Here is a 14,321-nt window from a genome sequence, read left to right on the forward strand (position 1 = left end):
CTAGTCCATGTTTAGCCCTCATCACTGTTCTCTGGTAATCTCAGTGATGGCATCCACAGTGGGGACTGGTCATCTCCATGCCATGAGCTCCAAATTCCTATCTTTATTTGCCTTTGTCTTCAAAGCTGTGGGGATCTCCTATAAGCCCAACCCACATACCCCCCAGCACCTTGAAGAGATCACAATTGGACTCTGTTCCTTCCCACAGTGGACCCACTCCTGGGTAAGGTCAGTAGCACCCACACTCCAGCCACTGGGGCTGGAGATGTGGATACAAACATGCCTATTTATTTATGTATGTATATATGTATTTAAATTCAATTAATTAACATATAGTGTATTATTAGTTTCAGAGGTAGGGTTTAGTGATTCATCAGTCTTATATAATACCCAGTGCTCATTACATTACGTGCCCTCCTTAATGTCTATAACCCAGTTACTCCATCCCCTCTCCTCCTCCCCTCCAGCAACCCTCAGTTCGTTTCCTATGATTAAGAGTCTCTTATGATTTGTCTCTCTCTTTGGTTTTGTCTTGTTTTATTTTTCCCTCCCTTCCTCTATGATCCTCTGTTTTGTTTCTTAAATTCCGCATATGAGTCAAATCATTGTCTTTCTCTTATTGACTTATTTTGCGTCTGACTTCAGCTCAGGTCATAATCTCAGGTTGTGGGATCAAGCCCCACCGCCAGCCCCACCTGTCCCACTACCAGCCCCATGGTGGGCTCCACGCTCATCAGGGAGTCTGATTGTCCCTCTGTCTGTCCCCCCAACTCGTGCTCTCTCTTTCTGTCTCTCAAATAAGTAAAATATTTTTAAAAATTAAAAAAAGAAAAACAAAGATTCTTTTCATCCTTTAGGATCTAAATTCAGATGTTTCCTCTTCTAGGAATCAGTCCCCAGTTGCCGAATCAAAACAAGTGTTCTTCCTTTCAGCATTAAATTGTACTTAAAAACTATAGTGCTCAAACCTTAAAAAAAAAAAAATCCCAACCCTGCATCTCTTCTTTCTCTTCCTCTCTTTCTTACTCATCCCCATCCAAGATATTCCTTTGTTGATTGGTCTTATTAGAGAAGAGACACTTTTATTTATTTATTTATTTAAAGATTTTATTTATTTATTTGACAGAGATAGAGACAGCCAGTGAGAGAGGGAACACAAGCACGGGGAGTGGGAGACGAAGAAGCAGGCTCATAGCGGAAGAGCCTGATGTGGGGCTCGATCCCGGAACACCGGGATCACGCCCTGAGCTGAAGGCAGACTAAGCTTAACCGCTGTGCCACCCAGGTGCCCCGAGAAGAGACACTTTTAAAGGAGGGGAGAAAGCAAGGGAGGCAAGTGAGATGTGCCTCTGTTACCCTGTGTGCCCCCATTCCAGCATGCGAGTGGGGCGTGGGTGTGGTGAATGGTGGGAGGGCGGGAGTGGGGTTCCCATGTGTAATTGTGAAAACAATTTGCCATTGATTTAAAGCTGACATTTTACAAGGAAAGTATGTAATAAAATATGGCCATAGAAAATGGTTAGATAATGTAAGGGTAAGAAAATCAAATGTGTATGCATGTTACAGGCATTTTGAACTTTTCATTCATCTCCTCAAATACCAAAAAATAGAAGAGGGAAGCATCTCCACCTGTAAGATGCCCTGGAAGCCGGCAGGTGGCAGCTCCAGGCACGTGGTGTGTGGTGTTCTGTGGGCAGTGTGGTCCTGCAGACACCTGCTGCTACCCTGTGTTGATTTCAGTGCTGTAGAACTTGAATGATTATGTTGTATTACACCTGAGGAGTAACTTGTGTGCGGAACCAGAAATGAGTGTGCCTCTTTCCGCAGCCCAGGAGGACCCTTAAAGACAGAACGAGTTCATTCATGAATTCAGAGACCAGGTTGGAGATCAGGGACAGTGACGATCCAATTATCGCTGTGACTGTCCTTGTACAAGGAGTGGCAGTGGGTCACCAGGGATGTGGACTGGTTGTGGCAACTTCAGAATCTGTTGTCACCTTAAAAAAAAAAAATGCTCCTTTACTGTTAGGGAAAATTATAGCCAATAACCTAAATGCAAATCTACTGGAAAGCAATGCGTTAAAGATGAAAGTATGACTCCCTCATTTTCTGCCAATGCCTTTTTTTTTTTTTTAACTTGATCTAAGTTTGTTTGGTTTTATGAAATAGATCCACCTTCACCACACTGGAGAGATTTATAAATACATTGCTGAAAACCCTGAGCCGTGGCAGAGACACCTTAAACACTGGAGGGGTCAGGCGTCAGTGATGCTCCAATGGGTGAAGATTCTGATGCCTTTCAAAAAATAAAACCTTAACAAGACATGTTAGAACAGTGTATCTTGAACCCTGTATTCATGAAGAAGAGCTATGTGAAAGTAACAGTGATCTCCGGGGAAAACATGCTTTCAACTACCCAAAGTAATTCCTGTAAATTCTGTAAGTCAGCTACCTCCTCTTGGGGAATTGTTTACTAAAGAAACTTAAAAACATAACTAGTACAAATAAATAGTTTAACTCAGCCTAAACATTAAATAACCAAACATGATGGATTAAGGGATCTTAACATTTTATTTACTGCTTGTCTTTAAATAAAATCGGTCACTCATGATTCCCATGTCTCCGTACCCTTTCACCCCCGCATTGTGTTGTTTTGAACAAAAAAAAAAAAAAAAAGGCTCAGATGAGAACTGCAAACTCAGCATGACTAATTATAAAATGTCAGTAATAGATTTTCCCAGAAGAGGAAATCTATTAATCTCAGAAGGCTCACATTAGCCTTAGAACAGATTTTCAAAATCATCTATTCAACATTCTTACTGTTTAGCTGAGGAGACAGCAGGCCCCAAAGTGAGGTGGTTGGTGCAGAAAAAAAGAAAAACAAAAAAAACCAGTGCCAGGACTTTTTAAGAAAAGACTTATTTTTTCTATGGCTTCATATGCGGTTGTTTTAAATATAAGACATCTTTATCACTTCCCCCCCCCCCGCCTTTTTTTTTTTTTTTTTTGCCCGCATTTCAAAAGAATCACACTTTTTTCAGTCATGACCTTTGAAATCTTGGTTCAACACTCCGAGTTCAGACCTTTCAGGAATTATGAGCAGGGATTTGGAGCTAATTAGAAGAGACCGTTGTCATTCCTGTGGAGTAATCATGCACCATGTTTGTAATTATTTATAATATAGCCACTGTTTCAAGATTGCACATTTTCAGGGTTTCCCTACATTTTAAACATTTTATTTATTTATTTTATAGAGAGAGTAAGAGCAAGCCAGCCAGAAGGGGGTGGGAGAGAGGGTCAGAAGGAGAGAGAGTCTCAAGCAGACTTCTTGCTGCGGACGGATCCTGATGAGGGGCTGGATCCTTCTAAGGACCTAGATTATGACCTGAGCCGAAATCAAGAGTCAGATGCTCAACCAGCTGAGCCGCCCAGGCACCCCAAGGGTTTCCCCACATTTTAATATGTTATTCATACCCTCTGATGGGCTTCCACTTTGTGGGCGTTTGGATTTTAACCAGTCTTCCTCTGCATTCTTTTCTGGTGAAGTGGTTTTTCCTTAAGCATGCAGATTATAAAACTGCCGGTAACTGCTGGAAGGATCTTTAGTTTGTTACACACTGCAGAAGACTGAGCTGCCAGGAAGGGGGAAGCGTCCAGCGCCTGCTTCTGTGCAGAAGATGGAAATGGTGTGTATTAATTTTTTATTGCTGTGCAACAAATCCCTGCAAACTCAGCAACTAAAAACAATGTTGCAACAACATGGATGGACCTAGAGGGTATTATGCTAAGAGAATAAGTCAGAGAAAGACAAATACTGTATGATCTCACTTATATGCGGAATCTAAAGAACAAAACAAATGAACAAACAAAACAAAACAGAAACAGATGCATAGTTACAGAGAATAAACTGCTGGTTACCAGAACCGGGTAGGGTTGAGTGGCGGCCAGAATCAGTGAAGGGGATTAAGACGTACAAACTTCCTGTTATAAAATAAATAGGTGATGGGGATGTAATGTACAGCATAGGGAATATAGTCAATAATAGTGTAATAACTTTCCATGGTGACAGATGGTAATTACACTTACTGTGGGGATCATTTTGTAATGTATAAAAATATTGAATCATCATGATGTACATCTGAAACTAATAGGATTTTGTTTGTCAAAAAAAGAATGCAGATGTATGAACTTAGTTTCTGGGTGTCAGGAGTCCAGGTGTGGGTTGACTGGGTCCTCTGCACAAGGTCTCACCAGGCTACAGTTGAGGTGTTGGCTGGGGCTGTGGTCTTGTCTGAGGCTTGGGTCTTCTTCCAGGCTCTTTTAGGTTCTTGGTATAATTCAGCTCCAGTAGGTAGGACTGAGACCCCATGCTCTCAGCTCGCCATGTGGCCACTTCCAGCATCTGACTTCCTGTCTCTGGCCTTAGGCCAGATTTATGGGACTCTTGTGGCCCTGTCAGGCCCACTCAGCTGGTCTCTCTGTTGATTGGCTCATAGTCTACCGATTGGTCACCCTAGTTACATCAGCAGGAGTGATTTCCACGACATTCACAGCCCCTGCCTCACTCAGGGGGGTTGGCAGGGGTGTGTACACCAGGGCTGAGCTGGGGATCTTGGGCCCATCTCAGAATCCTACTGCCACATGGGGTGCCTGGCACCTGTCCTTAGGAGGAATATTGTGTGGGCAAACTAAATAGTACTTACTTCCTAATTGCTGTGAAGGAATCCGGAATATTGAGGACTTGGAGATTTCAAACCTTGACACTATAAAAAAATATAAGCTGTGTCTCAGGAGAGACCTAGCTTCCTGAAGGAGGCAGGCCTCTGCCTGGCTGGGGTTAGAGTTGGCAGGGAGGCCATGGGGCAGTGTGCACTCCTGAGATTTTTGCCATGGAGAGGAGGGTCAGATCCTGTCCACCCTGACCTGAGGAAATAGAAGGCAGTTCTAAATCGTTTACCTGCTGTGTATAAGCACTGAAGAAGAGTATTATTAGGAAAACAGTGTTACATAGCGTTGTGTCAGAGAGATTTATTTCTGTCTTCTCTGCAGTGTTTTCCTGTGCGCAGATGTGTGGGGGAGCGTGGGACACATGCCTGTGGATAAATCTCCTGGCGCAATGCCCTCCCCTACCTGCTTCCTCTGCAGCCTTTTTCTCTGTCCCTGTAGCCTGGGAGCCGGTCTTTCCAGCAGGAGTCATGGGAATTGCAGTTACTAGGTGTTTGTCTGCTCAGGCAGCCATAACAAAGCACCACAGACCAAGTGGCTTAAACCAGTTGATTGCCTCTCAGTTTTGGAGTCTGGAAGTCCAAGATCAAGGTGTTGCCAGGACTGGTTTCTCTTGAGGCCTTTCTCTTTGGCTTGCAGATGGTTGTCTTCTCTCTGTGACCACACATGGTCTTTCCTCTGTGTGCACAAGTCCCTGGTGTCTCTTCTTACAAGGACATGGGTCATACTGGATTAGCATCACACCCTGTGACCTCATTTCAACTTAAGACCCTATGTCCAGATACGGTTGCTTGGAAAAAATAAGTGTTATACCCTTCTTGTGAGAAGAAGGGCTACTCATATATAATGTATGTGTCATACGTAATATATATTATATATACATATATATGTGAATATATAATACATAATATAACATATGTAAAGTATATATAATACATTTAATATATGATATTGTATAATACAAGTAAGGGAAAAGTAGGCAGGGACATTGCAGGTGTCAGTGTATGGTCCAGACTCAGCACGGGTGCTCCAGCTGGAAATCGTCGATGGGACTGTGGGGCTTTGATGGGGAATCTTTGGTCTGTTGAGGTGTCGAAGGGGTTCCACCATGCTACTCTTCTTTCACAAATGACTCCCAGGTTTGGGTTTTCAGGGACCCGGCCTGCTGCAGGAATTCCTGTGAGCTGCAGGGCCTTTGCACAGAAGCCAGCACTCTTTCAGGCATCTTGGAGCCACTCTGCTCCTGCTTCCTTTACTTCCTGTGGCTCACGTGGGTCTTCTCACCAGTTCTCAGTAGAGAACTCCTGACACGGTGCTTGCAGTCTGCAGGCACACTGGGGGCTGTAGGAATGCCATGGGGAAATCTCCTTCGAGGCTCAAGGCCTCCACTGAAGTAAGTTACTTTTTTAAAAACAGCGCTCCGATGAAGTGGGCGAGCTAATGCTTTGAGATTCCAAGGCAGAAGGAAACTGACTTTATGTTCAATGAGTTCTATAAATGGAATGTAGTTAAGATAAACTGAACACAGACAGTTCTGCTTCTCTCCTTGTCATCACCTTCCTGTGCCCGTCCCAGGGCAAGTCTGGGACCACCGGTCTCCTGGCAACTCCCGTCACAACAAAGCCTGTCCACCTCACTCTCAGAGTGCATGCTGCCCTCCTCAGTGACTAAATGGTGACTTCGCTTTTGGAAACTTTCTCCTGGAAGAGGATGGGCTCTTTCAGATTTCTCTGTACTTTCTGTGAGGACTCAACAAATGGTCATGATAAGGAAGAGAGATGAAGGATCTAAGGCTTGCAATGATCATAAAGTCAAGGTTTGACCTTTAGAAAAGGAAATGGGAACATTTTTAAATGTTGTTTCATATGTCACACATCAAGGCTATCTGTCCACAGGCAAGAGGTCAGACTGGCCTTGAGCCACCAGGAGGCTCAGGTGATTGAGTGACAATTCTACGCCTTATCTCAGGGCTAGCTGGAGGCTGATGGGACCTTATCACAGCTGTTGAAGCAGTTTTGAAGAACACCTTGGCCTTGTAGGGAGTATTGCGTTGGCCCAGGAAGAATACCTTTGCTCACATTGGGGGCTTGATTATACAGCCCCCAAGCGTTGCTATCCCGTGGTTTGGTCTTGCCTTGCATTATTTTTGAGTACAGAACTGTACCTGATTTATCTTTGTTGGTCTTATGGTGGCCAAACTGTGCTTTGCACATAAGTGGTTTGGTGGATCTTGAATTAGAAGAACATGAAAACAGAGGCTTAAAATGGAAGAGGATACGTCTTTCTTCCCATCTGGGGCAGCTGATGGCTAGGAGCTCCTGGAAGTTTGCCATAGGTTCCCTCAAATCCTCAGTGTGGAATTAAATGTGTAAAACTCTCAATGAGTCTCCCAAAGTTCAGGAGTTATTTAGATGTGACTGACTTGGCCCACCTTAGGATCTGGACTTGATGCCTGAATTCAGATTCTCTGGGACCTCATGCAAGGAGAGGCATCACTACCTACTCCCAGAACGTTGTAATCAAATGGAAACCTGTACCCAATAAATAGTTTCTCCCCATTTTCCTTCCTCCTAGTCACTGGCAACCACTAATCTACCTTCTACATCCATGGATTTGCCTGTTCTGAATATTTCATATAAATGGAGTCGTACTATATGTGGCCTTTATGAATATCCTTTTTTAAATAGTTTTTATTATGGAAATTTTTAACATACTGGAAAACAGAAATTTTGTTAAATGAGCTGCATGTGCCCATCACACAGATTCAGGTATGATCCACTTTCTGCCAGTCTTGTTAATGGCAGTTTCTTTACCAGGGAGGAAAAGCAGTATGTGAATCGATTCTGGAAAGAAATCCGAGTGGGAGATTTTGTGCGTCTCCGCTGCAATGAGATCATCCCTGCGGACATTCTGCTGCTGTCCTCCAGTGACCCTGATGGACTGTGCCACATCGAGACTGCCAATCTGGATGGAGAGACCAACCTGAAGCGAAGGCAGGTTGTCCGTGGCTTCTCAGAGCTCGTAAGTGACCTGATACTTCGAGGGAATCCTGGGCACCACATCCATACAGTACTTCCCATGCTGGCCTTCTGGGTGTCAGAGCACCTGCACCCCAACCCCTGCACCCCCTCCCACCTCCATCAGGCCAGGCAACTTTTCCTAGTTTCCTAGATGTGGAACTGAGGGTCTGAGAGGACCCCTGACCCACCTGAGCCCATGACCAGCCTATGGCTGTGGGGAACAGGACCCAGTTTTTATAACTCTGATTTCCACTGTACATTTCTGAGTTTCTCAAAACAGTATTTAAAATTACAAAGAATATTTATGACCAGCTGACTCTTGACATTTATCCAGTTGTTGTTCTAGTTTGCTAAATTTCAACACAGCAGAAGTAATGCCCTATTCTGAGAGTGTAGCTCTGGAATGTTTTCTCCTCAAGGGTGTTTCTGAGTTTGGCATCAGATCTTCTGTATATGAATTCTGTTTTAGAGAGCCTCAGCCACAGCTCAAAGATGTACCGGTGATGCAGAGTGAGAAGTAGGAAGAGAAGTATGGGGTCTGACTGCCAGCACTCACCAACAGCCTTGTGGCCGGAAAATTCAAACCCTCTCAGGGGTTTCTAACCTGTTCACTGTCGTCCCTGCAGGTCTCTGTAGAGGATGTAGGGGTCAAACTCCAGGTGAAATGAAAGTAGCATGAGTTGTCAGGGACCAGAAGTATTTGGAAGGGAGATGGGCTAGCTTGAGCCCTGTTCTCCTAACACCTGCTCTGTCCTAGGCTGCCTGTCTCAATCATGCCTGGGAGTCTTGACATCAGCCTATACTGAAGGAGGCTTTAAGAAGTGCCCAAGGAAATGAGCTCCTGCATTTCAGAAAGGATGCCACTGGGGAGTCTCTTCCTCTGTCACATAATATGTGTCAGTTAATGTCATACATTGGGGATTTTCTTCCTCTGTCACTGAGACCTCTCCATGAGCTTCCAAAGGAGAATCAACCCTCAAATCAAGACCAGGCAAGCTTCTTTGGAGCAGTTGGCTTGTTTTATAGCTTATGGATCTCATCATGACCACTGTCCGTATTTTGGGTGGGGTGTTTATTGGACAGGATTTATTTGGGGCTGGCATCCTTGCCTCCCACTCATGAGTGAACATGTAATTCCCCCATGGTCGCTGTGACAACCAAAGGTACTTCCACATGCTTTCACAAGGCCAGATAGAATTCCACAAGCTGGGGCTCCCCACCTTGCTTGGCTGGTGGGGACTTCTGAGCCTGACACTCCTCCAACCTACAGTGCACTTGGATGTCATTACCAGCGTCTGCCTCCACTTATTTCCACCACAAGTTCCTCCTTCACTCTTTTTAAAAAGTTGAGATATAATGGACTTAACAATATTATATAACTTTCAGGTGTACAACGTCAAGATTCAATATTTGTTTATATTGCGAAATGATCACCGCAGTAAGTCTAGTTAACATCCATCACCACACACCGCTACAATTTTCTTTTCTTGTGATGAGAATTTTCAAGATTTACTCACTTAGCAACTTTCAAATATACAGTGCAGTATTGTTAACTGTAGTCACTACTCGTTTACTTTTTTTTTTTTAAGCCTTCCTTTGTGCCAAGTATTTTTTTGTGAGCTGCCTCAAATCTTTCTTGGAATGACACAGAGCTGACATAAATATTAAAAATAGCAATTTTTAAAAATGGGGTACTGTCGTCATCCCAGATTAGGAGAGCTGGTGGAATTTAGGGGCCCCTTGAGGCCCAGTGCTGGAGGTTTCCGACTTCTGCATTGAGTGTGCTCCAGGGTTTGGCAATAAATGGGGGCTCCCTTTCTACTGCCACTCCCTGGTCCCCCAGGCCAGTGTGCCTATGTGTTCTCCTAAGGCTGGCCTCATTTCCAGGCTTTCTCCACCAGGCCTGCCCCAGTCTGCTAGACCAGAACCCAGAATTCCAGGGCACAGATCAGTGTGTGGACTAAGCCTGAAATCAGTATGGCCTGCTCAGTTCTTATCATCTGAGCACACACGGGGTTAGGAAGAGGCAGTGTCTGCACAGGCTAGAACGTTACCCTCCTGGCAGAGTGGCCGGCGTGCATGGAAGATGACTGTAACATGAGAGAATACATATGAATCTCTCGTGGATGAAAATGTGAAAACTGGAGAGCAGAGTGCCATGTTTGGGGTGGTAGTATGGGGAAAGCCTAGGTGTATCTCCTTGGTCAGCTCTCAAGAGTAACTTCCATGTTTCACATCTTCTAATTTTATTCAGTTGCTAAACCCGGTACTATCTAAAAATCTGCTCCACCTACTTTTTCCCCAAACAATAACTAGAACATTTCATAGCTTGGTAGTGCTTTATCTAAGTGAGGTGTTTTTAAGTTGGATGTTTATTCAAGGATGGCTACAGAGAGACACATCCTGTATCACCCTCCTTCGGGCCCCATGAATGCCTGAGGAAGTAAATGGAGTTGAGTCATAATTTAGTCAAAATAGCCAAAATTAACAACTAAAGCAATTCTGATTTAAAATAAAAGTTTCTTTATCAGCACCCAAATTCTTCAGTATGCATGCACATTGTCCTATTACTGGAATATTTTTTCACTTTTTCTTTTCTTTTCCTTTTCTCTAAATGTCCCAAGATACTTTTCTGGTAGCTGAATTCCCATTCATACATTATTATTCTGAAATCTAAGCACTGCCCCAAGGAGCATAAAGATAGGAAGTTTCTGGCATTTAAAAACCTGACAATTGGAAAACGAATATAGCACACTGTGCTAATTATGCTGGAATTAAAATTAATTAATTAATATAAAATAAAAACTAAAAATGTTTAAAAATTAAAAAAAAAAAAATTAAAAGCCTGACAATTCAAAAACCAGAGTTCTGACTATAGCGTTACAATGCCAAGAACATTTTCATTCTCAGTATTTAAGTGGGTTTTTCACAGAATGGAGTCAGCTAGTGTATCGCAGACGAGTGAAGAGCTGGGTCCTGTCAAATACCAAGTGCTATGTTGCCTTGTTGATGAATGGTCAGTTGGAAGTGGTGATCCCTAAGAAAACTTAAATCAGAAGCTATTTGCAAAACTTGAGGTGAAGAAATTTGACAGGGATTCTGTGTGTACGTCAGGGTCTGGTGAGGAGGCAGAAATTATACAGGATTCAGTCAGGGCAAGTTTAATGCAAGGAGTTCCAGTGGGGGATTGTGAAGTGAGAACGAAGACTTGCAAGAACACAGACCTAGCTGATAGAGTGGTCACTGGCCCTGGGGCCTAGATAGTGCCCAGAGAAGAGGCCCCTGAGGTTGAGTCTTTGTTCATGGCTGAGAGCACAGCCGTTACTCACACGATGGTAGAAAAGCTTCTTAGGGGCTATGCCAGCCAGAAGTCAGCCATCCACAGAAAAGTGCTGAGACAGGGAACTTGGGAGATGCCGGGGGCAGATGCTGGCCACTGGGCACTAGCTGGGTTCTAGGAATGCTGCCTTCTTCTTGTGGTTCTCGCTGCTGCAATGGACAAATGGTGGCTCTTAGGATAGCCAGCCCTGTAGAGCCCAGATCTGCACATGCAAAGGGACCAGGAGAAGGTACAGGGAGCCATAGCCCCTCTTGGGGTCAAGGCCCGTACCCTCAGGGTCTCTGGTTACCCGGAGCTGAAAGCCGAAGAAAGCATGTGGCAGACCTAGTTGTGGACATAAACACAGTGCAGGCTCCTTGCCTTGGAGACACCTGGAGGGCGCTGGGAAGTGGAGAAAAAATCCACACACCCTTCCACTGGAAGGCCAGCCCCTTCTCTTGCAGTGTCTCTCCAGTGCCCTCTACTGACAAGGCAAAAAAAAAGTAGCTCCATTTCCAGAAGTCATTCATGAAGAGCTTGTTTGCTTAGGGAAGGATGCTGAGAAAGGGGGAAGTGGGCGGCGCTGAGGCTGTCCAGGTCGAAAGTGGGGGACCCAGCCGGGGCGGTCCATGTGGCACCCACGGCGCAGACGGCACAGCTGGCACACAGAAGGCCTTCACCTACTTCGTAGTGCTCCCTGGCAAGGGAGTGAGCATGCTGACTGTCTTCCTGCAGTCACATCCTGGCGAGCACGAGAGACCCCAGTGCGTCATGTACCCCATCTCCGCAGCGGGTCCAGGCCCTTAACCTGGGGAGATGGTAATCATACTCTGTTCCATAACTCTCATGGGAATCCACCATCTCTCATGGGGAGGTGAATAAGGAGAAGCTGAATACTAAACTACCCAGTGGGGACCACAGAACTGGCTTGGAGCATGACTCCGCACATAGACCAGAAAAGTATATGGGACCTTAAGCTCACCTTCTTACTTCTATCAAATGAGGACCACTATACTGATCTTCCATCCCTTTGCTGATGGCAGGAGATGGCTTAAATAAATAACTTAGATTGGTCCGTGAAAAAAAAAGAAAAAAAAAAAAAAGAGGGACTTGGTCCATGTGTTGCAGTGTCTAATGATTTAAGGTAATGGGACCAATACCTAGAGGACTCAGGCTTCTTTACCAGCAGACTCCCAGTACAGAACCTGTACAGGATTCATGGACTGGAAGCAGGAAGGCAGCATGCATGACCCACCCAGACCCTTGAATCTGAGGATAAGGCCCTCAGACACTGAGCAGTGACCCCAGGACCTTGAACCACCTAGCCATCTGGCCTCTGACAAAGGAAACAGAGATAATGGGACTTCGAAATAAACATATCATTTAAAAGTGGGAGCCAAATTGGCGTTATCCCAGAAGTAGTAGAGAACCCCAGTGTTTCACATGAAGCTCTGAGGATAACAACCCGATTTTGTTCAGGCTCCCCTGGTGTGAGACCATATCATGCTTCTCACGTTTGTAGTAGCACAGACATTTTAAAAACAACTCTACATATTTTCGAATATAAATCGTATGAGGTAATGATTATTACACCCTTTTATAGATCAGAAACAAAATGTGAAGACAGGAGATTCTCCCAAGGCATCCCCTACCATGACTCCTGAATCAGGGTAGAGGCATCCTGGGCTCTGTCACCTTCTGAGTTGGCATGGATGGGGGATTCTCCAGCATCCAGTCCTTCCCTTTTGCACTGGGCATCTGCTGTTCCTTCTCTCTCGCTCTCTCTCTCTCTCTCTCTCACACACACACACACACACACACACACACACACACTCATTCTGACCCACAGCCCTGCCCATGAGGCTGCATGCAATTAGCCTCTATACAGGTAGAAGTGTCTAGTTCATCTGTAACATTTGCACAGTGATTTCTGCAAAAATGGGATTTCCATAGGCTGATAATTTTATATAAAAATACTTTTAGAGACTCATTTTTGTGATTTTTCATTCTTTCAACAAATACTGAGCACATACTATGCTTCAAATGCTTCAGATAGTTGCTTCTAGGCCATCTTTTTTTTTTTTTTTTAAGATTTTATTTATTTGACAGAGACAGCCATCGAGAGAGGGAACACAAACAGGGGGAGCGGGAGAGGAAGAAGCAGGCTCCTAGCAGAGGAGCCTGATGTGGGGCTCGATCCCAGAACGCCGGGATCACGCCCTGAGCCGAAGGCAGACGCTTAACGACTGCGCCACCCAGGCGCCCTCTTCTAGGCCATCTATTGATCAAAAGAGGCAAACATCTTTCCTGTCATAATGTTTACATGACCTTTGTAAATAGTGATGTGCACTGAGGAATAAATGATAAAGCAGGAGCAGGGATGTGAAACGTCAGGGGGGTGTGGGAATTTTGGATGGGAATTGGGTGAGGCAGGGCAGGCCTCCCTGAAGACAGTGGGAGAGTCCAGACCTGAGATCTGGCTGCTGAACAAGCTATGTTAGCATCAGGGAGGAGCCTTCAGGGAATGACTTCTGTGTTGGTTAATTTACTGAGAAAAAAATGTTCTTCCAGTTTATCTCTTGGGTAGACCTATGGGATTATTGCCCTGGCTACACCCACAGAGCCATCTGCTTCAGGCTGTTTGGAGCGGTGATTATGAGGCTTTCAGGAAGAGCTGAAATCACATGCCTGGGATAGCTAGCTTTTCTCAGGTGTGTGTGGGTGTGTGCACGTGGGTATGTGCATGTGGGTGTGTGCACTGGCGTGTGCATGTTTGCCTGCTGCATGCTCCCTGTGAGGAAGAAGGATGAAGCTAGAATGGAAACTCTCCTAGGCTGGGGGAGTCTGAGAGCACTCGTCTAAAAGAGGTACAATGTCTAGACTTGCACTGATTCCAAGACAGGGATGTGGCTTTACCTCCATTAGGCACATAAATTTTTACTAAATTCCCAGCAACGTTCTTGGGTGCCAGGCACTCTTAGGCAGTGACAAAGCACAGAGTTTCCTTTATAAGGGAGAGTTAGGCCTCCCCTGAGTTACATGACAGAATTCAAGGAGCTTAGAGAAAATCATTTTATATTCCATATATGTAAGAGATAATATTATTATGCTGTTTATTGTTTCTATCTACACATGCTCTCAAAATCATCCAGCACAGGGGCGCCTGGGTGGCACAGCGGTTAAGCGTCTGCCTTCGGCTCAGGGCGTGATCCCGGCGTTCTGGGATCGAGCCCCACATCAGGCTCCTCCGCTATGAG

At 44.9% G+C, this 14,321-nt stretch overlaps 1 protein-coding gene across 3 annotated transcripts in view; it reads left to right on the forward strand.

The window, feature by feature from the left end:
• The window catches only part of ATP10A (ATPase phospholipid transporting 10A (putative)), a 187,749-nt gene that overhangs the window by 72,802 nt on the left and 100,626 nt on the right, over positions 1 to 14,321 (forward strand). For all 3 annotated transcript variants that reach the window (XM_026510297.4, XM_026510298.4, XM_057303652.1), the window contains exon 2: positions 7,542 to 7,746. In XM_026510297.4, coding sequence (XP_026366082.3) covers positions 7,542 to 7,746 — 205 coding nt within the window. The remainder of the gene's footprint in view (positions 1 to 7,541; positions 7,747 to 14,321) is intronic.

This window comes from Ursus arctos, unplaced genomic scaffold (genome assembly GCF_023065955.2).
Source record: "Ursus arctos isolate Adak ecotype North America unplaced genomic scaffold, UrsArc2.0 scaffold_28, whole genome shotgun sequence".
Taxonomy (NCBI): domain Eukaryota; kingdom Metazoa; phylum Chordata; class Mammalia; order Carnivora; family Ursidae; genus Ursus; species Ursus arctos.